Below are 26,026 nucleotides of genomic sequence, written 5' to 3' on the forward strand. Positions count from 1 at the left end.
TGATGCCATTTAAGAAGTAGGGCAATCCAGAGCACAGCTAGTCTGGGAGGAAGAGGATAAATGTGGTTGGATTTGGCTTTAGGCACTCTGATGGGAAAACATGGACTACCCAAGACCAGAGATGTTCTGGAGGTGGCATCAGGATGGCAAAAGGGGAACAGGAGCAGACAACCTGTCAGCCAAGGAGAGGCCCAAAGGGGGTGGCAGGGAACTGTTGAAGACTGTAGCCCTTGGAGGTTTAGGATGGGGAGGGCATGAGGACAGGACAGTCTGAGAAAGGCAAGAATCAACAACCTAACTCTCCACCAGCTCCACATGTTCAGAGGCCTTTGAACTCCAGACATCACAGATGACCTGACACGTGGGTAGCATGGATCCCAGACAGCACAAGAGCCACTTAAACACAGGGAGAAGGTGGGAGTCAGTCTGCAGACATGAGGATCATTGAGCAGGAATGCCTTCTCAAGAGAGACGGCATCACACCAATGTCTTAGAAATGAGGAGATAGGCAAGGTATGGTGGTGCATGCCTTTAATCCCAGCACCTGGGAGGCAGAGGCAGAGGCAGGAGGATCTCTGTGAGTTCAAGGCCAGCCTGGTCTACATGAGTTCTGGATCAGCTGGGGCTACAGGGAGACCCTGTCTCAAAAAAAAGACAAAAACAAAACAAAACAACAACAACAACAAAAAAAAAAACAGGCAAACTCGCCTGTCAGACAAAGGTGCTTGCTGCTAACCCTGACACACTTATTTCTATCCCTGGGACCTACACTGTGGCAGGAGAAAGCCAACTCTCAAAAGTTGTCCTCTGACCTCCACAGACAAAAATAAAATGGCTCAGCTTTGGAGAAAGTCTGACTGGGGACACAACACCCAGCAAAACTGAGATCAGAGACCCTATGGTAGGGCCCCAGAGAACCAGGGACCGGAACTACACTGATTGCGTGCACCCTAGTTTCTGTGTGGGTGGAGATGCAGGCCCGGTTTCGAAACTCTCCTTACTTCCCTGATGATGACGGCGAAGTGCAGCCTCAGGCAGTATGCACCACGGACAGGACCCCACCAGGAAAGCCCTAGTACCGGCTGGGCCTCTACTCCCCAACCTCAGTATTCCTGACTCCAGTGCCGCTGGGTCCCCCACCACACACACACACACACACACACACACACACACACACTATCCCCCACCGGTGATGTCATGTCCTCCATCCATGGTGGGGAGGGGAGGTGGACAGGTCCTTGGGGAAGAGGCTACAAGATCTGGTTAGCATTAGGGGCAGTGGCTGGGTGCTCATCCCCAGAAAGCTAAGTAGCCTGTCAGCGATGGGGTCAAGACCTCCCACTTCACGTCGGTGAAACACAGTCGGTGCCCGCGGGACCAGACAGTGGAATGGATAAAAAAAATCAGGGGTGTGGGCGAGGGGGTGCGAGTGAAACGACCACGGCTCGCCAGACCAGGGCCAGCTGCGCACCCACGCACGCACACTCTTGCGTAGCTCTCTGGGCCCAGCCTCTCCTCCCTCGACCCCCCCCGACCCCGCCGAGCCGCCCCGCCCTGTCCCCGGGCCTTCCCTCCCTTTCCGGACCCGCTAGGAAGGGGGTGGTTCTGCGCAGGGCCAGGGGCGCCCCCTGCAGGCGCGGGCGGAGCTGCAGCCAGGCCCCGCCTCCCGGAACGCCCCTTACAGACCCTTCCGGCTTGGAGGTGCGGACTGGGCATTTCCCTGGGCGCCGGTGGTTGCCATGGAGACAGGACAGCGCACCCCTTCCCCACCCATCCCCAAAGCTCAGGAGGGACGGCGGCTGCTGTTGCTGCGGGAGGGGAGTGGGAGGGGCCATCCCGGCGTGGCCACGCCCATTGGGCCCTGCCCCGCCCTCCCTGCGGCTCGCGCCCTGGCCGCCCCTGCCTCCGCCGCGGGGTCCGCGGGGCTAGGGAGGGTGCAGCAGACTTGCGGCCCCGGGGGCCGAGCCAGGCGCAGGCCACGTAGGGCTGGGCCGCCCCCGCCGTGCCCGCCCGCCCTCCCGCTCCGATGCGGTGCTGAGGCCCAGCATGGCCGGTATGGGCCCCACCTTCCCGCTGCACCGGCTGGTCTGGGGGAACCGGCACCGGGAACTGGAGGCCGCGCTGCACAGCCGCCAGGTGAGGCCCGACGGGAGACACGACCCGTCCACCAGATCCTCTCCCCAGGTGCGGAGTCTGTCTTGGCTCCTCTCCGCAGCAGCCGCATCCTGACTGCTCAGCCCCAGCCCCAGGTCACCTGCCCTCACACTTGAGCTGCATCTCCCTGCGCTGAACCTTGCTCCGGTCTCTGCCCATCTCACACTGCATCAAAGCCCCCAACTCGCCCACATCATCTCTGAGCTAGGTTGAGGACAAGTGCCTTGCTCCTGGTCCCAGGCCCATCAAAACTCTTGACATCCCTCACCTGAATCCACCAGGCCGAAAACTGCGGGTGGCAGAGGGCAGGGGAAATTCACAAGCCCTTCCCACTGGCCCACCCAGGCCACCCTCTACTATCTCACTGACCTGGCTGTTGTCCTTATTTCTCACAGTAGCTCCAGCCCTATTCAATCTGGTCATCTCCTTGCCTTGACTTCTCTCCTGCCTTGTATTGAGTGTCCTATCTCCCTCAGCACGACATTGAACAGGAAGACCCCCGAGGGCGGACCCCCCTGGAGCTGGCTGTGTCCTTGGGGAACCTGGAGTCTGTGAGAGTTCTCCTTCGACATAATGCCAACGTGGGCAAAGAGAGCCGCCAGGGCTGGGCAGGTACAACACAGGGCGGGCAGAGGGTCTTCTCTTGAGACCCCCCAAAACCGGATTGATGGGTGGGAATGAGCAGCCAAGCCTAGGGCCACCGGAAGGGCTTCTCCGAGCAGTCGCTGTCCCCAGTCCTCCAGGAGGCGGTCAGCACTGGAGACCCCGAGATGGTGCAGTTGGTACTTCAGTATCGGGACTTCCAGAGGGCCACACAGAGGTTGGCTGGCATCCCAGAACTGCTCAACAAACTCCACCAGGTATGGTAAGGGCATAGGTTGTGGTCAGGTTGTATGGGGGGAAGGGAATCATGACAGGGGCCACACTGTACCCTGTGCCAGGCCTGGCCTTGGAAGAGTATCTGTGCAGTATATTTTCCCACCATCTATCTGTCTTGACTTCTGCCCGGGATCATGTAAGGAAAGGATCCCAGGCCCATGTGGATGAGACTGGGCCTTCTGGAAGGAAAGTTTTTACCAGATTTAAGGGACCCTGATGTCAGGAGTCTCTTGGACAAATGTTAGGCTTTGGGCTTCCTAGAGAATAGAGATTTCTTGGAGAAAAGTGACCAGGTAGAGATGGCCTGGGTCCCCAGAATACCTACTTTTGTTCTGTCCACCCTAATGCAATCGTACAAAGGGGTCCAGCTAGCAGGACACAGCTCTGCCTCTCATCAGGGCAGGCCGGGAAAGGTCTTTACATTTTTACAGATGAGGCCTCAGAGACTCAGAAGACGCAGAGGCCCCTGGAGGGCCTGCAGTGGGCTGTGAGCCATGTTAAGACTGGCCCCCGATTGCCAATGCTGATGGCTTCTTGATACGTACACCATTTTAGGACCCCATTTGGGTCCTCTTCCTGGGCAGGGTTTGATTGGAGTTGGGGTGTAGCTGGGCCATGGCAGTACATCAAGACTTGCAGGCTCCCAGAAAGTAGCAGATTAGGAGCCCCAAGGCTTTTGGACCTCCAGCACCAGGCCAGGCCCTGATGGGCAGCTCTGCTCTCTCATAGGCCCCTGATTTCTACGTGGAAATGAAGTGGGAGTTCACCAGCTGGGGTGAGTGGGGACCAGTTGGCTGCCAGGGATTTGGAGTGGACCCTTTGGGGATTGCTGGTGACTTTGCGATTCCCTGCAGTACCCCTTGTGTCTAAGATGTGCCCGAGTGATGTGTACCGTGTGTGGAAGCGGGGTGAGAGCCTGCGTGTGGATACCAGTCTCTTGGGCTTTGAGCACATGACCTGGCAGCGAGGCCGGAGGAGCTTCATCTTCAAAGGCCAGGGTAGGCTCTGGGGTGATTGCTGTAGTTGTGAGTCATGCTGGTACCCTCAGACACTCCAGTGGCTTGTGAGGATGGTGCTGTTCTATCTCTGCACTTTCCAGGCATGGAGACTGAAGCTGAGTGTGGAGGGGAATCCAGGGATTGAGACTCCACTCCAGCAGGTGGCCAAGGGTACCTTGCTATATTCCTAGTGCTGATCTCCTCCCTCTTGTAACCCCACCCCCTTTGACTGGCAGAGGCAGGAGCCCTGGTGATGGAAGTGGACCATGACCGGCAGGTGGTGCATACAGAGATACTAGGGCCAGCTCTGCATGAACCAGAAGCCCTACTCGCTGCCATGAGGCCCAGTGAGGAGCATGTGGCCAGCCGCCTCACCTCTCCTATCGTTTCTACCCACCTGGACACTCGCAATGTGGCCTTCGAGAGGTCAGTTGGGGCCTGGCACACCATGGGTGGGGATGGAGGAGAAATAGCAAAAACTATATTAAAAAATTGCAGGGGGGCCTGGGCGTGGTGGTACTCACCTTTAATCCTAGCAGAGGCAGGCAGATCTCTAAGTTTGAGGCCAGCTTGGTCTCCATAGTGAATCTAGGCCAGCTGTGGCTACAGGGAGACCCGGTCTTAAAAAGACGAAAAACAGGGGCTGGAGAGGTGGCTCAGAGGTTAAGAGCATGGGTTGTTCTTGTAGAAGACCTGGGTTCGAATTCCAGCACCCACATGGCAGCTAACAACTGTCTATAACTCCAGTTCCAGGGGATCCAATGGCCTCTTCTCTCCTCTGTGGGCACTGCACGACATGGGTGCACTTGCCTACATGCATGCAATACACTCATACACATAAAATAAAAATAACAAATAAAATATTTTTTTTAAAAAGACCAAAAAAAATTTGGGGGGTATTTATTATTTTACTTTACATGTGAGTGTTTTACTGCATGTATGGTAAGTGCATCATGTGCATGTAAACCCGCAGAGGCCAGAAGAGGGTGCCAGATCCCCTGGAACTGGAATTAAAATGGTTGTTAGCTTGGTCCTCTGGAAGAACAGCTAGTGCTCTTAACCACTAAGCTGTCTCTCCAGTACCACACATTTTTTTTAAAGTCAGGGTCTCACTATACAACCCAGGCTGGTCTTGAACTTGAAACCTTCCTGCCTCAACATCCTGAGTGCTGGAATTATGGATGCCTGTCACCACACCCAGGGTAAACTACCACTAATGAAGTTTCTGTCTGGTCTGGGAGGCTGATCCCCCCACCAGCAAAGAGTGCTCAGATTAGGGTGGGGTATTGACTTTGGCTTTTATTCACAAATATATGCCATCATCACAGTCAATTTTAGATTTTTTTTTTTTTTTTTTTTTTTTTTTGAAGCAGGGTCTCCCTGTAGCTCCAGCTGTCCTGGAACTCACTATGTAGACCAGGCTGGCCTTGAACTCACAAAGATCCACCTGCCTCTGCCTCCCTAGTGCTGGGATTAAAGGCGTGGACCACCACGCCTGGCTTTTATCCTCTCAAGAAGAAACCCTTTCGCTGTGATGTCCCCTCACCCAGCCCTCAGCATCTAATCTATTCTCTGTTGCTATAGATTTCCCTACTTTGAACTTTGACATGAGTAAGAATTTTTAAAATGTGTTGCCTTTTGAGTCCTGGCTTCTTGGCTTCTTTTCTCTCTCGCAAGGTTCATCCAAGCTGTGACATGTAATGCTTCATTCCTTTTTATGGCTGAATCCATTATGAACCAACCATAATAATCAGTCCATCAATAGACATTTGGGTTGTTTACCATTTGCCCATTCGGAATGATTGTGCCATATGCTTTCATAGAGAAATTTTGTATGGATGTATGTTTTTATTTCTCCTGAGTATATCATGAACTGTGGAATTGCTGGGTTATATAGCAGCTCCGTATTTGTTTGAGGAAATGTCAGACAGTTTACCAAAGGGGCCGTACCACTGTACATTCCTATCAGCAGCGTATGAGGGCTGTAATTCCTCCATGTTCTCACCAAGGCATGTTATTGTTCATTCATTCGCTTTTGGATTCTAGCCGGGCTGATGGATGGGATATGGCAGCTCATTGCGGTTTTGATTGGCATTTCCCTAATGACTAATAATGTTGAGCATCTTTTCATGTGCAAATTGGGTCTTTTTTTTGACAAATGGCTATTCAGATTCTTTAACTGGTTTTATTTTATTTCTTTTTTGTCATTTTAATTTTTAAGATTTATTTTGTGTATTTGCATGCATGTATGTGTACCACATGTGTGCCTGGTGCCTACAGATCCGGAAGAGGGTGTGGGATCTCCTGGAACTGGAGTTACAGATGGTTGTGAGCCACCATGTGGGTGCTGGGAACCCATCCTGGAACCTTGGAAAGAGTAGCCAGTGCTCTGCATAGCCACTATTTTTTGTTTATTTGAGATAAAGTCTTAAGTAGACCAGGTGGACCTGGCACTCCTAATCTTCCTGCCTCCACCTCTGCCTGGATTGTGCATATGTTCCACTTTTGCCAGTCTTTAAGTCGAATTCTCTCTTTTTTTCTTTCTTTCTCCCCCTACCCTTTTAGACAGGTCTGACTATGTAGCCCTGGCTGACCTGGAACTCACTCTGTAGACCAGGTAGCCTCAGACTCGTAAAGATCCACCTGCCTCTGCCATGAGAGTTCTGGGATTAAAGGTGTGTGTCACTATGCCCTGCTTCTTTTGCTTTTCCTACAATGTTTTGAGGTTTTTTGTCTGTTTTTGTTTTAGAGACAGGGTCTGACTCTAGTCCTGGTTGCTCTAGAATCCACTTATATAAATCAGGCTTGCTTTTTAAGCTCACGCCCAGCCTCCTGCCCCAGTTTCCCAAATGCTGGGACTGCAGGTGTGCACCATACCCAGTGTTTTGTGTTTTCACAGGACACGTTTTCTGCTTCCTTTGTTTTGCTTTTGTCATGTGATTTATTACATAAGTTGAGTTTTTTATATTGAACCAGCCTTGTATTCCTTGGGATAAATGCTACTTGTTTTCAGCATATAATTCTTTCTGTCGATTGCTTGATTTTGTTGGCTAATATTTTGTTGAGGATTTTGCCCTCATATTTATAAGAAATATTGACTGGGGCCAAAGAGACGGCTCAGTGGTTAAGAGTACTGGCTGCTCTTGCAGAGGATCCAGGTTTTGTTTCTGGCTCCCATGTGGCACCAACCATCTGTAACTCCAATTCCACAGGATTGAATGCCCTCTTCTGGCCTCCTGCAAACAAAACACTCATACACATAAAATAAAACTACCTAGCATGGTGGCACACGCCTTTAATCCCAGCACTCCGGAGGTAGAGGCAGGTGGAGCTCTGTGAGTTCAAGGCCAACCTGGTCTTCTTAGTGAGTTCCAGACTAGCCGGAGCTACAGGGAGACCCTGTCTCACAAAGATTGTAAAAAATAAAAATAAATAAAAAATAAATAAATAAATAAAACCACAAAAAAAGAAATATGGTCTGTAGCTAGCTTTCTTCCCTGCCTCCTCCTCTGAGCTGGTGTCAAACCCAAGGCTTGCTGCATGCGAGGCAAGTGCTCTTTCACTGACCTGTACCCACAGCCAGTATTTTCCTTTTCCTTTGTTAAAAAGTGTTTTTTTAATGTTTACATTTCTTCTTGTATTTATTCCTTTTTGTTTTATATGTGTGTGTTTTGCCTGCACATATGTAAGTGTACCTGTGCATGCAGTGCCTGCAAAGGCCAGAGGAGGGCATTGGATCCCCTGGAACTGGAGTTACAGATGGTTGTTAGCCACCATGTGAATGCTAAGAACTGAACCCAAGTCCTCTGCAGAGCAGCCAGTGCTCTTAACTGCTGAGCCATCTCTCCAATCTCTCCTTTGCATTTCTTTGTCTGGTTTTGGTATCTGGACAGTAGTTGATAGCATGTGTTGTTAAATGTCACCTTTTCATCAGTTTTTTGGAAGTTTGTAAGTGATACTAATTCTTTAAATAATTGGTAGAATCAGTGGTGAAGCAGTCGAGGGGTAGATGATGATGATGATGAAGAATCTCATCACTTGTAATAGGTCTTATTTAGTTTATTCCTTATGTTAGTTCTAGTAGTTTCCGTCTCACAAGTAATTTGTCCATTTCACTAAATTTTTTTTTTTTGTCTTTTTTTGTCTTTTTGAGACAGGGTCTCCCTATAGCCCAAGCTGCCCTGGAACTCACTATGTAGACCAGGCTGGCCTTGAACTCACAGAGATCTGCCTGCCTCTGCCTCCCAAGTGCTGGGACTACAGGCGTGAGCCACCACGCCCAGCTCTTAAATTATTTTTTATAAAGTATTTTATTATTTTTATGTGTATGAGTATATTGCCTGCATATATGTAAGTGTACCTATGTTGTGCAATGCTACGGAGGTCAGAAGAGGGTGTTGGATCCCCTGGAACAGGAGTTATGAATGGTTGTTAGCTGCCATGTGGGTGCTAGAAACTGAACCCAGGACCTCTGCAAGAGCAGTCAGTGCCCTTAACCACTGAGTCTTCTCTCCAGCCCCTAAATTATTACTAGTATAATTATATTGTTTATGTTTATGCATACATATATGTGTGTGGGTGCGTGCATGTCCCAGCATGCATGTGGCGGTTAGGAAGACACCAACCCACATGGTAAAAGGAGATTGAAATCAGGTGTCAGGCCTGGCAGCAAGTGCCTTTACCCACTGAGCCATCTTGCTGGCCCTTCATCTAAATTATTAAATTTGTTGTAATACTCTGTTTTGGTAAGGTCAGTTGGGATGCCTGCCCTTTCGTTACTGATTTTAATCATTTGAACTCCCTCTCACCTTTCACTTGAATCAAAGTAGCTAGAGGTCTGTCAGTTTGGCGAATCATTTCAAAGAATCAGCTTTTGGTTTTATTGATTTTTTTTTTCCTTTTATTTTAAAATTTGAGACAGGATCTCATGTAGTCTAGACTATTCTCAAACTCTCTGTAGCCAAGATTACCTTGGACTCCTGCCTCATCTTCTGTTTTTTGGGGTGGTTGTTTTTTTTTTTAATATTTTATTATTTTTATTTTATGTGTATGAGTGTTATGCCTGCATGTAGGTAAGTGCACTTGTGTCGTGCAATGCCCGTGGAGGACAGAAGAGGTTGTTGGATCCCTTGGAACTGGAGTTACAGACAGATGTTAGATGCCATGTGGGTGCTGGGATTCAAACCCGGGTCTTCTGTAAGAACAGTGTTCTTAACTGCTGAGCCATCTCTTCAGCCCCGCCCCCGTTTTTTTGTTTTCTGTTGTCTTTTTGAGACAGGGTCTCCCTGTAGCTCCAACTGTCCTGGAACTCACTTTGTAGACCAGGCTGGCCTTGAACTCATAGAGCTATTTGTTTATATTGTGGTGCTGGAGATCAAATGCCTGTTTACTAGGCAAGTGCTCTACCACTGAGCTATATCCCAGACCTTTTTGTTTTGACACAAGATCTCTGCCCCAGACTGACCTTGAACTCCCTGTGTTACTGAGGATGACGGTGAGCTCCTGATCCTCTTGCCTCTAGTCTCTGTGTGGATATAGAAGCTCTGGCCTCAAACTCCCTGGAGCTGGAGTTACAGGTGGTTGTGAGATGCCCAACATGAGTGCTAGGAATCAAACCTGGGTCTTCTGCCAGGCGGTATTTCCTTTAAAGCATACACCTTTAATCTCATCGCTCAGGAGGCAGAGGCAAGCAGATCTCTGTGAGATTAAGGTCAACCTGGTCTACATAGTGAGTTCCAGGCCAGCTGGGGCTACAGGGAGACTCTCCCCCTCCCCCAAAAAATATATGTATCTACTGTATGTGGGTATGTGCATACACATGTTCTAATATTATGTGTTTCTTCTTCCAGCAGAGGGTCCCAGGAATCAAACTTAGGTAGTCAGGCTTGGTTGCAAGTGTCTTGCCCACTGAACCATCTCACCAGCCCTATTTATTTTATTAATCTTATTTTTTCCTAGGGCCTCAAGAATGCTAGGCAAATATAGTCACAGCTCATGTTAGAAATTTCCCATAACAAAAAGTTAAAAGTGGGGCTGGAAAGATGGCTCAGTGGTTAAGAGCATGGGTTGCTCTTGCAGAGGACCTGGGTTCAGTTCCCAGCATCCACCACCATAACAACCATCAGTCTCCAGTTCCAGGGGATCTGATGCCCTCTTCTGGCCTCCACAGGCATTGTACAACATGCAGGCAAAACACTTATACACATAAAATAAAAAGTTAAAAGTGGGCTGGAGAGATGGCTCAATGGTTAACACTGGTTGTTCTTGCAGAAGACCTGGGTTCAAATTCCAGCACCCACATGGCAGCTAACAACTGTCCTAACTCCAGTTCCAGGGGATTCGACAGCCTCTTCTGTCCTCCGCAGGCGTTGCATGACATAGGTGCACTTACCTACAGGCAGGCAGTACACGCATACACATAAAAAATAAAATATTTTTTAAAAAAGAATCATTCTTAGCTCCTGGTCCTTGATCCTTGTGCAAATGTTCCCCGCTATCCAGACCCCTCTTCCAGGTTCCCACTATGTGTCATGGTGGGAAGGGATCCTCAGGGTTGAGTAGTCAGGGCCATCTAGGTGAGGGGGCTTTGGTTGTGTGTGTGGGCAGGAGGGTATGGATCCTCACAAGCTCCTGTCTGGTCTCTTGCAGGAACAAATGTGGTATCTGGGGATGGCGATCTGAGAAGATGGAGACTGTTAGTGGCTACGAGGCCAAGGCAAGAGAGGCCACGGGGGGGGTAGGGGGGATTTGGGGGTAGCTTATGAGACCTGGGAGCTGAACGCTCCCCGCCCCCCGTCCAGCCACAGCGTGGAGGGAGAAGCTGTTGGACCCTGGAAACACTGAGCAGCCAAAGAGACTTCCTGAGGGCCCAGCTCCTGCTGAACCCCACCTGGGGGCTCTGAGATCAAATGAGGGTCTTCTTTTTTGTCCTTTTTAGTGGCTCTTGGGGTTCAGATCCTGCTCCACTGTGAGGAGAGAGATTTTGTCTGTCTCTGGGAACAGGAGAACTTGGATACTGGGCTGGTGAGGCTGAATGTGGGGAACAGGTCCTGAACCCTGAGTTCCTGTCTCCCCTTGCTCTCCAGGTGTACAGTGCCACCAACGTGGAGCTGGTGACACGCACACGCACGGAGCACCTTTCTGATCAGGACAAGTCAAGGAGCAAAGGTAAAGCCAGGTGCGCCTGCCTGCTGCCCAGTCATCCTATGGTCTGGGGCCAGGGCCAGAGAATCCCAGGCAGGCTGGAAGGCCTCCCTGTTCCTCCCAGAACCCTCTCCCAGCCATCAGGTGGCTCCCATGCAGAGTGGCAGAAGGCAGGGTAGGCAGCGGCCCAAAGTTCCCTCACAGGTTCCCACCACTTCTCCTCAGGGGGGAAGACTCCGTTCCAGTCCTTCCTGGGGATGGCCCAGCAGCACTCCTCCCACAGCGGGGTGAGCATGGCTGGGGAGGGGATGGGCCAAGACTGGGTGGGCAGGGCACTTTCTGTCTATACTGAAGGCTGAGTTCTGCCGTGGGATCCGCTCAGGCTCCCGTGCAGCAGTCAGCCAGCCCCACCAACCCCACAGCCATTTCCCCTGAGGAATACTTTGACCCCACCTTCAGCCTGGAATCAAGAAATATTGGTCGCCCCATTGAGATGTCCAGCAAAGTACAGAGGTGAGGACTGGGGGTGGGCTGGGGAACCCCAAGTGAACTCTTTGAACACTAGCAGATTGTTACCGCACATGAAGAGCCTCATAGTAAAGGACCTGCTCACCTAGCCAGCTTCTCTCTGGACTCTGCTCTGGAGGGTGGAAGCCATGTCTGTTGTAGACATAGTCTGAACACTTTAGCATGCACCTGCGCCCAGGGAATTGGTCACAATTGTGTGGTACCATCATGTTTTTTTTATTTTTGGCCTTATTGCTACAGGGTCTCACTTTGTAGCCTAGGAGGGCTTGGAACTCAACTTTGTAGCCCAGGCTGGCCTCCAGCTCAAAGCAATTCAAGTATTAGGATTACCAGTGTGATCCACCATGCCTGTCTTGCTTTCCTGCTCAACTCAGTGAGCACATGCCAGGGACCAGGGCATGACAAAGTGAGAAGGGCCTAGCACTCCTGTCCACTGACTGTATTATGAGGAAATAATCTTCCCCTCTGTGTCTGGTTTCCTCTTCAGTAAAACAAAAGTCACACTTGCCTCTCTGCCTCTCAAGGACCTGGTGTCCAGATGTACGTGGTCATGGTGAATGTAGTCATGGTGAACACAGCCTTATAAGCAGGTGCAGCGCTCTCCACAGGACTTCATGTGGACCCTCTCAGACATCGAGTCTGACATCGAGTCCCAGCCCTCGGGCAGAGTTTAACAGAAAAGCATAGTCAAGGACACTTGCACTGGCTAGCTCTGAGCAGAGGATGAGGACCAGGCTGTGAACAAGACCCAGAGAGAAGCCACAACCTGGCCCCTGACCTCCTCACGCAGACCAAAAGAGAGGCATAAAGCCATCATCAGTACCAGAATGGGCCCAGGGGCTGGGGTGGCTCAGGCTCCAGGGCCAGGGCTCAGTTCCTGGGGACAACAGTTAACGGTAGCTAAACAGGGAGGAGGGCACCACAGGCAAGTGATCAGAGATGGTGGGCCACCAGAGAGTCACTGACCCACCTCCTGTGTTCGGCTGGACAGGTTCAAGGCAACCCTGTGGCTGAGTGAGGAGCACCCGCTCTCCCTGGGTGACCAGGTGACTCCTATCATTGACCTAATGGCCATCAGCAATGCTCACTTTGCCAAACTGCGGGACTTTATCACTCTACACCTCCCACCGGGTTTCCCAGTCAAGATTGGTAAGGGGCAACCCAGAACAGTCAGGACCTGGCCATGACACCCTCCCCAAGGCTGGGGGTGCTGCAGAGAGTAGGCAGCTCAAGCCTGGCTGTCTCCCCAGAGATCCCCCTCTTCCATGTGCTCAATGCCCGGATCACCTTCAGCAATCTCTATGGCTGTGATGAGCCTGTGAGTTCCGTGTGGGTCCCGGCTCGCAGTTCTGTGTTTTCTGCTTCAGGTATGAATAAAGCTCCGGGAGGCAGAGGTGGCTGTGGGGCCTCTCTGAGCAGCCCTAGGGCTGAGTGTGGACCCTTCTGTTTGCCCTTGCCCTGCCCAGGGAGCCCTTTCCCATGTGAGGTAGACCCCACTGTGTTTGAGGTGCCTGAGGGGTACAGCATGTTGGGAGCTGAGGGCAACGAGCCCCTTCGAGATGAAGATGATGACCTGCTGCAGTTTGCCATCCAGCAGAGCCTACTTGAGGCAGGCACAGAGGCAGAGCAGGTGGGATGTGGATGGAGGGTGGGTCCTGGCCTCTGCAGGCAGAGGGCCCAGGTGATATTCTGGGCTCTGGCTGCTGCAGGTGACTGTGTGGGAAGCGCTGACCAACACACGGCCTGGCACTCACCCTCCTCTCCAAGCTACAGTATATGAGGAGCCGCTTCAGCTGGAACGGTGAGGCCCTGCAGGACCTGGGGGCCCTTGACTGGCTGGGGGTGGGTTGGAATCCTGGAGAAGTTCTCATCCTAGAACCCCATGCCCTCACCTTGGCAAAATGCTGCTCACCAGCAGAATAAAGGACCAAGAGACAGGTCCTGCCTGTCTGTCTTCCAGACCCTGTGCCCCTCAAAACCACATGCTCAGCCCCTTGGCTCCTCCCCCAGCCTTCTCTTTGGTCTGTTCTCCCCCCATGCTTGCCCTGAAGGGCCCTCCAGGAAAGCCTACAGCTGTCCACAGAGTCCAGGGGTCCAGGATCTCCTCAGAGAACACCCCCAAGCTTTGAGGAGCAGCTTCGCCTGGCCCTGGAGCTGTCTTCGAAGGAAGAGGAGGAGCGGGAACGTCGGGGTCAGCAGGAGGAAGAGGACTTGCAGCGAATCCTGAAGCTATCCCTCACAGAGCACTGAGGCTCCAGGCCCTGGAGGGCTCTGCAGTCATTCCCTCTGCCTGCTTTTGTAATTTATTTATTTATAAACTGCTGCTGTGCTTGGGGGGTCTGGAGCCTGGGGGGGGGGCTGGCAGTGGGACCGAGGGAAATAAAGAACAGCAGCAGCAGATTGGCTGTCCTCCCAGGGCTGGAGCCGACGGGACACTGGGTGGGGGGTTCTGAGGGGCAGTGACCTCAGTTCTAGCTTCAGACCCTCCACGTACGTATCTGTAAAAGAGACCACTCACAGAGCAGGTGTTCCAGAAACTATCCCCCTGAGCCCTACCCCACCTACCCAGGTTCCTCCTTGCCTCCCAGCCTGGCCTTCCTGGAATCTGACCCTACTCCTAGGGGAGACATAAAGGCTGGACCCCCATCGCCTACCACAGCGGAGAGCTCCCACCCCCAACCCCGGGCTCAGGCACAGGTTCCTGCCTGGATTCTACACTGGTGCGACTTTGAGTCACTTCCCCTTGCCCTGTTCACCTCCAGAGTGGCCCTGAGCACCCCTTGTGGCCTTCAGGGGCTATTTCTTAATTTTTCATTTTATGTTTATGTGTGCGTTGCTTGCATGTAAGTGCAACCATGTTACGAAATGCCCAAGGAGGTCAGAAGAGGTCATCAGACCCCCTGGAACTGCAGTTACAGTTGTCTTGTAGCTGCTGGGAATCGAACCCGGGTCCTCTGCCAGAGCACTGGGTGCCCTTAACCGCTGAGCCCTGTTTCCCCAGAAGCTTGGTCTCCCAGATCCCAGCAGAATGGAGGTTTCTGAAGGCCAACCAGCAAGGGGAAAAGAGTTTGGAAACCAGTTCTAAGACCCGAGTCCTTGTACCAGGAGATAGCTCAGGTGATCTACGTTGGCGGAGCAGGAGGGCTGGCCGCCTCGTGCGCGGGCGGCCAAGCCCCGCAGTGGACGCGAGGTCCAGCTGCGCACCTGAGCCCCACCCTCGGTCCGCCCCCAGCGTGGAGGGGTGTGGCGTGGAGCGCCCCGGGAGGCCGCTGAGGAGGGGCCGCGGTCGTCCGTGCAGACTCCGCACCGCCGCCCGGGCTGGAGTCTGGCCCTTTAAGGGCGGCTCCCGAGGAGGTGCCAGGCCCGGTGGCTCCAAGCTCTCCTTCCTGGTCCTGCGGGGCCCGTGCCGGGTGATCGCCCCGGTCACCCCGGCCTGGCATGGCGCTGGTGACAGTGAGTCGCTCGCCCCCGGCCAGCGGCCGGTCCACGCCGGTGGGGCCCACGGTGAGTCTGGCTCGATCCTGCCCTCACGCAGTTGGCTGCCAGCCGGGCCCGGGGGCGCACGTCCTGCCCAGGGCAGCTGGCCTCGCGCCTCGGGGTGGCGGAGGGGGCTCCCGACCCTTGGAGATCTTAGGCCCCCGCGGCCCTGAGAGCCGCCCTCACCCCTCCCACACCCTCGCCACCCCCAGCCCGCCGCGCCTGGTGCCCGGACTTAGGCTGGAACTCCCCCAGGAGCTGGGTAGGAAGGGATTGGCTGGTACCTCTTCTGGCTCCACCCCTCCCCCCGATACCCGAGGAGAGGGGAGAGGGGAGGCGAGGCTTTGAGTGCTTCCTGGGGCGGGGGGTGGGGGGTGGGGGTGGAGCAGCTCTCTCACTTTCTGTGCTCCGGCTGCCTTCTCAGCAGGACCGGGTGGTCAGGCGCAGAGGCCGGCTTCAGCGCAGGTGAGCCTCTTCTCCGGACACCCATTTCCCTCTAGCCATGGCTCTAGGCTTCAGGTATCACAGATCAAGGGCTCACTGGAATACTGACCAAACACTAGTACAGATGGAAGCCCAGTGCTGCGATTGGAGCTGGCCAGCATCACATCCCGGCTTGTGGCAGAATCAGCAGGGCTGCCTTGGCTTTCACACACTACCTGGACCTTGGCTCTGGCGGATGGTCACAGCCCCAAGGGCATGACAGGACCTCAGGTTTCCTAGGTGCCCAAGCAAGTTTATAGCATCTGAGTTCACTGCCACCCGGCAAGGGTAGCACCCCCAGATGTGTAAAGCCAGGTGAGAAGGAACTTGAGCCTAAGGCTGGCCTGGATGCTGACCACCTTGCCTTGTTAAAAATGCAAACTGATGGTCCAAGCCTTTAATCCCAGAACCCAGGAGACAGAGGCAGGCAGATCTTTGAGACTGAGACCAACCTGGTCTACATAGCAAGTTCCAGGTGAGCTGAGGCATCTCGGAGACCCTGTCTCAAAAACAACAACAAAAAAACCCCAAAATGCAAAGTGTGCCTCATTCCACTGATTGGGGATGGGGTGGCGGGGAGCAGTCCATTTGAACAGTCCCTTCCCGGACTCACACTTGGTAAAGTTCCAGAACCCTATGTCCTGAACAATTCCCCCACCACCCTGTCAGGCAAAGCTTTGCAGTGCTCCGAGGGGCTGTCCTGGGACTACAGGATGGAGGGGATAGTGAGGATGCAACTGAGGCCAACTCTGAGCCAGTGGAGGAACCCTCGGGTGAGGAGCATCCTGCTGAGGACCAGACAGACAGTAGGCAAGAACTCCAGAGTCCCCGGAAACAGGTGCAAACACAGCACCTGCACCACATGGTAGAGTTGCTGAGGCCACAGGACGACATCCGTCTGGTGAGGAGTCGTCCAGAACTTGTGTGTTGGGGAGCAATGCTGTGGGATCAGGGATACTTGTGCAGTAGAGGGGTTACCCAAACCCTAAGAATCCTGCTGCTTCATCTAGAGCTAAAGACATCATAGCAGGGTGGGGTCATGCCATCCCAGGAGGGCTGTGAGAGGACGGGGAGGTTTGTCCTGAGTGAATCAAGAAAATGGAGATTACACAAGGAATGTTTCTGCTAATCCACAGGAGGCTCCTGATGTTACTAGGTATGAGTTGTCCAGAGAGGGACTGGTACTCAGGGTTGTGAGGCATCTGTTGGAGCTGGTGGGCCCTGGCAGAAGGAAGCACATGTGGAAGTCTGGGGTCCACTGGAGCAAGAAAGCCAATGGAGACAGGCACTTGCCAAATGCCAATGGAGACAGGCACTTGCTGTTGGCAGCAAACTATGAAAAACAAGATTCAGACTTTAGTAAAGCTAGGTTTAGAATAGGAGTGTGCTTCTCACCATAAGATGAAGACCTGGGGCTGGAGAGATGGCTCAGCAGTTAAGAACACTAGCTTCTCTTCCAGAAGACCCAGGTTCAGTTTCCAGCACCCACATGGCAGCTTACCTGTACCTCTGGTTCTGGAGGATCTCTTTAGGCACCAGACACACATGGCACACATACATTCATGCAGACAAAACACTCAGATAAAATCTAAAAATAAATAAGATGAAGTTTCTCTAGCATGTGCGAGGTCCTAGGTTCAATTCCCAGCACCCCAAATTTTTAAAAATTAAGTCCTTAATATTTCTTTGGGGGCCGGGCGTGGTGGCACACGCCTTTAATCCCAGCACTTGGTAGGCAGAGGCAGGCAGATCTCTGTGAGTTCAAGTCCAGCCTGGTCTACATAGTGAGTTCCAGGACAGCTGGGGCTACAGGGAGACCCTGTCTCAAAAAGACTCAAAAAGACCAAAAAAAATTTTTTTTTTCCTTTGGTAGAAGGCATTTTTCAAATAAAATGGCAAGTAGTAAGCAGAAACAAAAGTTCTGTCAATGTTATCCCCCTTTCTATACACTCCCCTTTTGAGAGTTTTTGTATTTTTTGTTTTGCAATAGGGTCTCCTTGTAGCCACAGCTGGCTTGAAACTCACCATGGAGACCAGGCTGGCCTGGATCTCATAAACACCTGCTTATGCCTCCCAAGTGCTGGGATTGAAGGTGTACACCACCACACCTGGCTAAGAGTATTTTTAAAATATTTTATTTTTATGATTATGAGTGTTTTGCCTGCATGTATATAAGTGCACCCATGCATGAAGTGCCCACAGAGATCAGAAGAGGGCTTTGGATTCCCCTGGAACTGGAGTTAAGGACAGTTGTTAGCTGGCATGTGGGTGGTCAGAACCAAATCCAGGTCTTCTGCAAAAGCAGCCAGTACTCTAAACTGCTGAGCCATCTTTCCAGTCACCATTTAAGAGGTTTTTATGTGTATGAGTGTATTCCCTGCGCATGTGTAAGTGCACCGGTGTCTTGCAAGGCCCACATAAGTCAGAAGAGGGCATTGGATCCCCTGAACTAGAGTTATAGTTGTTAGCCTCAATGTGGGTGCTGGGAACTGAACCCAGGCCTTGCACATGAGCAGTCAGTGCTCTTAACTCTTTAGCTATCTCTCCAGCCCCCATTTAAGAGTTTTTAAGACATTATGTTGGGCCATGAATTGCAAACCTTGAAAATTACTGGATTGTAGCCACTGGTCTTTTATCTGGGGGTTGGTGGCAGAAGTGGAGGGCAAGGAGCTGTCAAGGTTGTTGTAGCTGAGAATGTGTCCATGTATGATTGGAGAGCACATCCAAGGTTCACAGGCCTTTCTTTCCATCTTTCCTAGGCAGCACAGCTGGAGGCAGCCAGGCCCCCACGGCTCCGCTACCTGCTGGTGGTGTCCACCCGAGACTGTCTGAATCAGGAAGAGACTGTCCTCCTGGGTGTAGACTTCCCTGACAGCAGGTGGGAGCAGGGAGAGAAGGGTGGGGGCAAGAACAGGAGGTGCTGAGAGACAACAGCTCTCCCATCCTCTTCCAGCTCCTCCAGCTGCACCCTGGGCCTGGTCTTGCCCCTCTGGAGTGACACCCAGGTGTACCTAGATGGCGATGGGTAAGAGATGGCAACAGGAAGGGGAAATGGGAAAAAGGAGGCCTGGCCTCTGTGGGCATCGCACACACATGGTGCACTTATATACATGCATGCAAAACATACACATAAAAATAAATTTTAGCTGAGCATGGTGGTTTATGCCTTTAGTCCCATCACTTGGGAGGCAGAAGCAGATGGATCTCTGTGAGTTCAAGGCCAGCCTGGTCTACATAGTGAGTTCCAGGTCAGCCAGAGCTAGAGTAAAACCCTGTCTAAAAAAAAGTGGGCCAGGGGCTGGAGAGATGGCTCAGCGGTTAAGAGCACTGACTGCTCTTGCAGAGGACCCGGGTTCAATTCCCAGCACCCACATGGTGGCTACGAACCGTCCTTAACTCCAGTTCCAAGGGAATCCCAAGCCCTCTTCTGACATCCGCAGCATTGCATGACATGGGTGCACTCACATACGTGCAGGCAATACACTCGTACACATAAAATAAAAATGAAATATTTTTTTTTTTAAAGTGGGCCAAAACATTGGAGAGCAGCAGGACTGGGCTGGACCAGGGGCCTGCTTTCAATCTCTCCAACTCTGATTCACTGTATGATCGTAGGCAAATTACCTAACTTCTCTGGGTCTCTGCCTCCTTACATCTGTCAAATGGACAGGTTCACTGAGAGCCTGGCCTTTGTTCCACCCACCCTACGTCTCCTGCAGGGGCTTCAGTGTGACATCTGGTGGGCAGAGCCGAATCTTTAAGCCTATCTCCATCCAGACCATGTGGTAAGTGCTAGAATGGCCCAGCCTCTTCTCTGGGGATAGCAAACCAGGCCCAGGAGAGGGATGCAAGAAGGACTGTGTGACCCAGGCTCTCTTTCCTGTCCTAGGGCCACACTTCAGGTATTACACCAGGCATGTGAGGCGGCTCTAAGCAGTGGCCTTGTGCCTGGTGGCAATACCCTTGCCTGGGCTGCCCACTACCAGGAGAGACTGAACTCTGAGCAGAGTTGCCTCAACGAGTGGATGGCCATGTCTGACCTGGAGTCCTTGCGCCCTCCTGGTGCTGAGCCTGGACAGTCAGTGCTGGGGAGGGGAGAGGGAGGCAGGAAGAGGGGGTGGCAGTGTCACAGTAAAGGGAGGGCCTCTTACTGAGGGATCTGCTCCCAGGCCCTCCGAACAGGAGCAGATGGAACAGGCAATCCGGGCTGAGTTGTGGCAGGTGTTGGACACCAGTGATCTGGAGAGTGTCACTTCCAAAGAGGTGGGCAGGGTGGCAGAGCCCAGGGCCTGAAACTTGCCTTTCCCTGGGGCCTTCTCACCTCGTTTCCTCCAGTTCTGAGCCATCTCTCAATCCCTGGTCTCGGCTCTATTGGCTCTATCTAGATGGGACAGGATACCACACCATCCTCAGAGGCCTCCCAGGGGTGTTGACCTGAAACTTCTTCCCTTGGGCCCTCCCGCAGATTCGCCAGGCCCTGGAACTGCGCCTAGGATGCCCTCTCCAGCAGTACCGTGACTTCATTGATAACCAGATGTTGCTGGTCATGGCCCAGCAAGACCGGGCCTCCCGCATCTTCCCCCACCTCTATTTGGTGAGTGCAGGCTGTGGGAAGTGGGTACCAGATCCCTGCAGATACTCTGATGGGTCCCATGGCTGGAGGCAAACCAAGGGAACATGGCGCTTCTGTGGCACTCCACAGGGCTCCGAGTGGAACGCTGCCAACCTGGAGGAGCTGCAGAGAAACAGGTATGGCTCCGCAGCCCTCAGGACTACTGCCCTCTCTTCCCTTTGTCTCAGCCTTCCCATGGGGTGGCCTGGCCACCTTCAGGAACCTCAGACCTCCCCATCACTGCTGGCTCTGCTCTATCGTACCCTGGGGATGTTGCCTTCACATGAGCTCTGAGACTGCCACAGGATGGCCATCTGCACTGCGAGCATGCACTGTACACATGTGTAAAAATGAGGCCTCAGCTATGCTGAGATAAGGGGCAGCAGTGGGCACTGGTCAAGCAGAAAAGGCTCCTGCTCCCCCTGGCCAATCCCTGGGAAGAAAGAAATGCCTTCTCCTAGTGGGACGTGGCTTCCACCTCTGACAGGGACCTGTTATCCCTCCACCATGGACTTCTGAGAGACCGGCTATAGCCCTTGTCACCTGCTGCTGAGAACCCTAATCTCAGCTTAGCTCAAAAGCTAACTGCCATCCCAGAATCCTGGGAGGGTAACTATTGAGCTGACCTCATCTGTCAGGATTGGCAGGGAAACTGAAGCTTGGCAAAGTAAGATGATGCTGCCAAGGCCAGCCGTTGGATAGCTGGCTCGGTTCTCGTCCCACTACAAATGCTGCCATCCCCTGGCCCTCATAACCAAGAACCAATGGAAATGCCCCAGATCTGCTGGGTCCGACACCATGGCCAGTCTCTGGCTCCTTTGCCATGTCAACCTGGCCTTGAGCCCTCTGCTGCAGGGTAAGCCACATCTTGAACATGGCGCGGGAGATTGACAACTTCTTCCCTGAGCGCTTCACTTACCACAACGTGCGCCTTTGGGATGAGGAGTCCGCACAGCTGCTACCCCACTGGAAGGAGACGCACCGCTTCATCGAGGATGCCAGGTTGGGCATCCTCAGCTCCTGCTGCCCAGCCCAGGTCTAGCAGGGCCTGGTGCCTTCCTCCTGCCCACCCCGCCCTCAGCTCAATTTCCTTCCCTGCCCTCTTTGCCTCAGTCCTTCTTGCTCTGCTGGGTCCTAAGCCCTTACCTACCCCTCCTTGGACACTGGGGTCGGGGGTAGGGTGGAGACTTACCACATCCCACATCCACAGAGCACAGGGCACTCGGGTGCTAGTCCACTGTAAGATGGGTGTCAGCCGTTCGGCTGCCACAGTGCTGGCCTATGCCATGAAGCAGTACAGCTGGGGCCTGGAGCAGGCCCTGCTCCACGTGCAGGAGCTGCGGCCCATTGTGCGCCCCAACCCTGGCTTCCTGCGCCAGCTGCAGACCTACCAGGGCATTCTGACTGCCAGGTACGGGGGAAGGGGACAAGGGGGAGGTCAATGTGTATGCTGGGGGTGGCACTGCATCACTCAAAGCTGACTCAGGGCCACCTCCTCACAGCCGGCAGAGCCATGTCTGGGAGCAGAAAGTGGGTGGGGTCTCCCCAGAGGAACCCCTGGCCCCTGAAGTCTCTACACCGTTTCCACCTCTTCCACCAGAACCAGGGGGTGGTGGGGAGACGATGGTTGTGGGCTTGGAGGAAAGCCAGGCAACACCAAAGGAAGAACCTGGGCTACGGCCCCGCATCAACCTCCGAGGAGTCATGCGCTCTATCAGTCTCCTGGAGCCCTCCTCAGAGCCTGAGAGTACCTCAGAGGCTGGAGACCTGCCAGAGGTGAGGCTGGGCTGGGGAGCTCCACCTGCAGTGGCCTTGTAGAGACAGAGAGTAGCACTGGGGCTGGACTTCAGGCCCTGGTGTAGGCCCTCAGAGTCACACTGGGGTGCCTAGAGGTGCTGTCCTTGCTTCCTCCATACTGACTACCTCACACTGACTTTCTGCAACAGGCAACTCAAGCCTGTCCTGTGAGTACCTGAGGATGGGAACACCCCTGGGCTCCTCCCCTTTGGCCCTCAGGCCAGATAAGAGGACTCAGTGAGGGCAGGCAAGAGCAGTGTCCTAGGGTCTGGGCAGGGACAGATGTGACCAGGAACAGGGACGATCTTGCCTTAGCCTGACAAGTGTGCTCATTTCCCAAGCGGCTGGGATCCTGGCTTTGGAGTGAGCATCCCCTCTAGGCCATGAGCCCCACAGCCAGCTAATGGCCTGGAGAAGCTTCTTGCATTAGACAGGATAGGTAAGACCATCCCTGAAGCCCCTCCCAAAGCTGAGAAGCCACACAGCAAAGGACAGTGTGGAGGCCCCTGTACTCACATACCACCCACCTACTGACTGCATGGACAAGCACTTATGTGCTGAGAGCTAGGTAGGAAAGGAAGCTGGCCCTTGCCTGAGGAAGCCAGGCCTCACTTGTGACATGAGGTCACACGGCTGATCCAAAGGAAGGAATATGTGCAAACAGAACATTTGGATGAGGTGCTGGGTGTGGACCAATAGGCAGGTATGAAATTAATGGATGGATGTAGGCACTGCGATAGGCACATGTCCCAATGAGGCACCCAGACACTTGTGCCACATAGCCCAAGTCAGGCCTGGCACCTGGTGGGGTTTCATCGGTGACTCACTGGTCTGATCGTACAAAGGCAGAGAGGTGAGAGGAGGAGGAGAGGGTGGTTAAGGCCCAGTGGCAGGTTCAGGGGACTCAAGGCTTCTATGGGCCGGAACAAAGCTCAAGTAGGTGAAGCCAAGGAGCAGGGTCTGGGTTCTGTCTGCCATCTTTGGGAAGTGTGTACCTACCTCTTTTCCCCATGGCTCTTTATACCCTTTACCATCCAGGTTTTCTCTTCCCATGAGTCTTCAGATGAAGAAACCCCACATCCCTTCCCTCAGCAATCAAGGGCCACAGGTGGCCAGCATGTTCGAAAGGGGCCTTGGCCTGCCCTGAAGTCTCGCCAGTCTATTGTCGCCCTCCAGCACGCTGCTCTAGTGGCCGGCAGGACCCGGGCCTTCCAGGAGCAGGGGCAGGGGGAGGGACAGGTGGAGAGGCAGGAGGAAGCTGGTATGTCCTCTCCATCTAGGCATCCAAAGGTGGTGAGGCAGGCCAGTGTGGATGACAGCAGAGAGGACGGAGAGGTCTAAGCCCTTACAGGTACCACGTCCCACTAGACACTAAGTAGAGACTGGCCACAGCTCCTCAGATAAGCACCCCTTGTACTTATGTGCCTGAATATTCCCCCATAGTTTCTCCCCAGCTGTCACCAGACTCCATCACCCCAGCCTCCTCCCCTGAAGCCTTAGGTCTCAGGCCCATGTCTACCTGCCAAGAGCTCAAGACTTTATACAGATGTGGGTAGAGCCACTCAAGGTGCCTTTGAGGGTGACATCACCCTCGTTTCATTTCCAGGTCACACTCTAACAGGTTCATGCAGCCATGGAATTAAAACCAGAGCTTTTCAGGGCAGGTTTCCCCTGGCAGTCTACTCCGTTCCTCCCACCCTTTTCCATTGTAACCCTAAAGGCAGCTAGGCCAGGGAAGCAGTGGCCACAAAGTACCCTCGGTCCCTAGTCCCAAAGGCTCTGAGGGGGCTCACAGCCTCCCCCCTTTGCCCCCCAGATACCTGAATGGAGTCTCTGCTGCTGCCCTCAGTACCCCCTTGCCTCTCACTGGGTCACAGAGCACTGGGCCAAAGAAAGCCTTCTTGTCCCTGAAGCTCTCTAGCCAGTCAAGTTTTTTAGTCTTACAGTATCTGGCTTTGTACTGGGAAATAAAGGATTTTCATATGTCACTTTCCACGTGGCGACAACGCCATCTGTCTTTCACTCAGATCCTTCTCTGTTATACACCACACACCATGCTTAGCCTCTCCTACCCTCCAGCCTTCTCATGTCTCCCAGGTGTCCTGTGACAAACCTGTTTTGGGGAGTGGTGTGTTGGGGGAGGCTGGGATGGCCAATACTATCTTCTGCATCTCTAGGGCAAGGCCTAGGTAAATGTTAGCTGCCCTGCCCCTCAGCATGTTTAGGGGAAGCAAACCTCCATGGATCAGCTGGCTTTTGGCTCTGCTGGGACAGCTGAAGGGAGTTACGTATGAGGAAGTAGAAACTGCCAGTGCCTACCTGGACAAGACCAAGCCTGTCCTTAAAAGTGAGCCTGCTTTTGAACACATGATACTAGTTCTTGAACACATTTGGGTTTCAGTACTCACCTTCCTGCCACACTGCAAGACAGCCTGGTTTTCCAGGCCGGCCCATGGCTGCCAGGGAAGACGGGTTCTCAGTGACCCCTTCTGCCTAGGGCTTTCTTCCACTTATTTCAGTGAGCAAGAGGAGTTAGTTAGTGGGCTGAATGTGGTGGGACACCCCTTTAATCCCAGCGTTTGGGAAGCAGAGGCAGGTGGATATCTGTAAGTTTGCCGCCAGCCTGGTCTACAGAGTTCCAAGCCAGTTGGGGCTATACAGTGCTTCCATCTCTCCCATTTCCAACCTAATCCCAAGATCATGAAGATCATGCTTTGTGTCTTGTGACACTATGACACAGTACACGGGTTTGGGGGAAGTGTCTTTAATTCCTCCTTCAAAACAGTCTTGAGGGGAACTGACACCAGACCTCATAGTCACAGCACATTCAGTTTTATGAAAAAGGCTTTCCTAAGCCCTTGGGGGAACCCCTAGCTCTGTTCTAACCATAAAGTGCTGAGTTCTAGGCAGGAGGCCTGACCACTTCCAAGTCACTTCACCTGGAGTCTCTTGAAACAAAGCAAACCTGGAAAACCATAAAAGTACCTAGTCCACTTTGGGTTTTTGTTTTTGTTTTTTTTGTTTTTTGTCTTTTTGAGACAGGGTCTCCTTATAACCCCAGCTGTCCTTGAACTCACTATGTAGACCAGGCTGTCCTTGAACTCACAAAGATCAGCCTGCCTCTGCCTCCCAAGTGCTGGGATTAAAGGTGTGTGCCACCACACCCAGCTGGGTTTTGTTTTTAAAACAATACAAGTTGCCGGGCATGGTGACTTGGGATGCAGAGGCAGGCAGATCTCTGTGAGTTCAAGGCCAGCCTGGTCTCCATAGCAAATCCAGGCCAGCTAGGGCTACAGGGAGACCCTGTCTCAAAAAGACAAAAAACAAACAAAAAACCAAGTCATTCACCCATGGCTAGAGCTCACCTTCAAATGCTTTCTGGAATAAGAATTATTTAAACGAGCCAGGCATGGTGGCAGTCTCACAATGATTGAGGCCAGCCTGGTATACATAGTAATTTCCAGGCTAGTTGGAGCTATAAGGGAGACCCTGTATCAATTAAGCCCACCTGGGTGGCCTGCCTAGGGTCACAAGGACAGGTACAGAGAAGCTAATTTCACTGCTTATGCACTGTGGTGATCAAACTCTGGGGCTACCTGCCTTCCTGCAGTCAACCAGATTGCCCTTTCAGTTCGCTGAGCCTGGGGCTGACTGGTGGGGTCAGTGGGAACAGTGACAGGGAGGGAGACAAGACCAGCTCTGCCTACTGCAGCTTCTGCCGCTCTGAAGGCAGGTGAACTCAAGAGCTTTCTCCAGCCTGCAATTCATATGGACTTTAAGAAATAAGAATTCGCCAGGCGTGACGGTGCACACCTTTAATCCCAGCACTAAGAAATAAGAATTCGCCAGGCGTGATGGTGCACACCTTTAATCCCAGCACGTGGGAGGCAGAGGCAGGCAGAGCTTTGTGAGTTCAAGGCCAGCCTGGTCTACATAGTGAGTTCCAGGACAGCTG

At 53.0% G+C, this 26,026-nt stretch overlaps 2 protein-coding genes across 7 annotated transcripts; both read left to right on the forward strand.

Moving 5' to 3' along the window:
• The first annotated feature begins 1,924 nt into the window (after positions 1–1,924).
• Positions 1,925–14,552, forward strand: Ankrd13d (ankyrin repeat domain 13D). Of its 4 annotated transcripts, none has more exons than XM_029558526.1 (15): positions 1,925–2,136; positions 2,631–2,766; positions 2,890–3,014; positions 3,763–3,808; positions 3,888–4,031; positions 4,268–4,457; positions 10,680–10,746; positions 11,117–11,198; positions 11,400–11,461; positions 11,557–11,687; positions 12,694–12,851; positions 12,953–13,069; positions 13,169–13,311; positions 13,412–13,503; positions 13,754–14,388. In XM_029558526.1, the coding sequence occupies exons 1-15, from the start codon at positions 2,047–2,049 to the stop codon at positions 13,950–13,952; spliced, it is 1,782 nt and encodes a 593-aa protein (XP_029414386.1). In that variant the 5' UTR covers positions 1,925–2,046; the 3' UTR covers positions 13,953–14,388. The 4 variants fall into 4 exon arrangements, with proteins under 4 accessions (XP_029414386.1, XP_008821099.1, XP_008821098.1 ...); XM_008822877.3 differs by having other exon boundaries at positions 11,117–11,208; positions 11,597–11,687; positions 13,169–13,332; positions 13,754–14,125; XM_008822876.2 differs by having other exon boundaries at positions 13,169–13,332; positions 13,754–14,100.
• A 106-nt stretch (positions 14,553–14,658) lies between these two features.
• On the forward strand, positions 14,659–24,064 carry Ssh3 (slingshot protein phosphatase 3). 3 transcript variants are annotated; one of them, XM_008822880.3, is made up of 14 exons: positions 14,659–15,206; positions 15,607–15,644; positions 16,332–16,563; positions 18,422–18,540; positions 18,616–18,687; positions 19,382–19,447; positions 19,552–19,740; positions 19,832–19,925; positions 20,128–20,256; positions 20,365–20,411; positions 21,130–21,276; positions 21,485–21,685; positions 21,777–22,050; positions 23,110–24,064. In XM_008822880.3, exons 1-14 carry the CDS (start codon positions 15,141–15,143, stop codon positions 23,410–23,412), a joined length of 1,977 nt encoding a protein of 658 aa, XP_008821102.1. In that variant the 5' UTR covers positions 14,659–15,140; the 3' UTR covers positions 23,413–24,064. The 3 variants fall into 3 exon arrangements, with proteins under 3 accessions (XP_008821102.1, XP_017651048.1, XP_029414385.1); XM_017795559.2 differs by having other exon boundaries at positions 15,105–15,206; positions 15,604–15,644; XM_029558525.1 differs by lacking the exons at positions 14,659–15,206; positions 15,607–15,644 and adding an exon at positions 15,662–16,137.
• Positions 24,065–26,026: the final 1,962 nt, after the last annotated feature.

This window comes from Nannospalax galili, unplaced genomic scaffold, assembly GCF_000622305.1.
Source record: "Nannospalax galili isolate Female #2095 unplaced genomic scaffold, S.galili_v1.0 scaffold89, whole genome shotgun sequence".
Lineage (NCBI taxonomy): Eukaryota > Metazoa > Chordata > Mammalia > Rodentia > Spalacidae > Nannospalax > Nannospalax galili.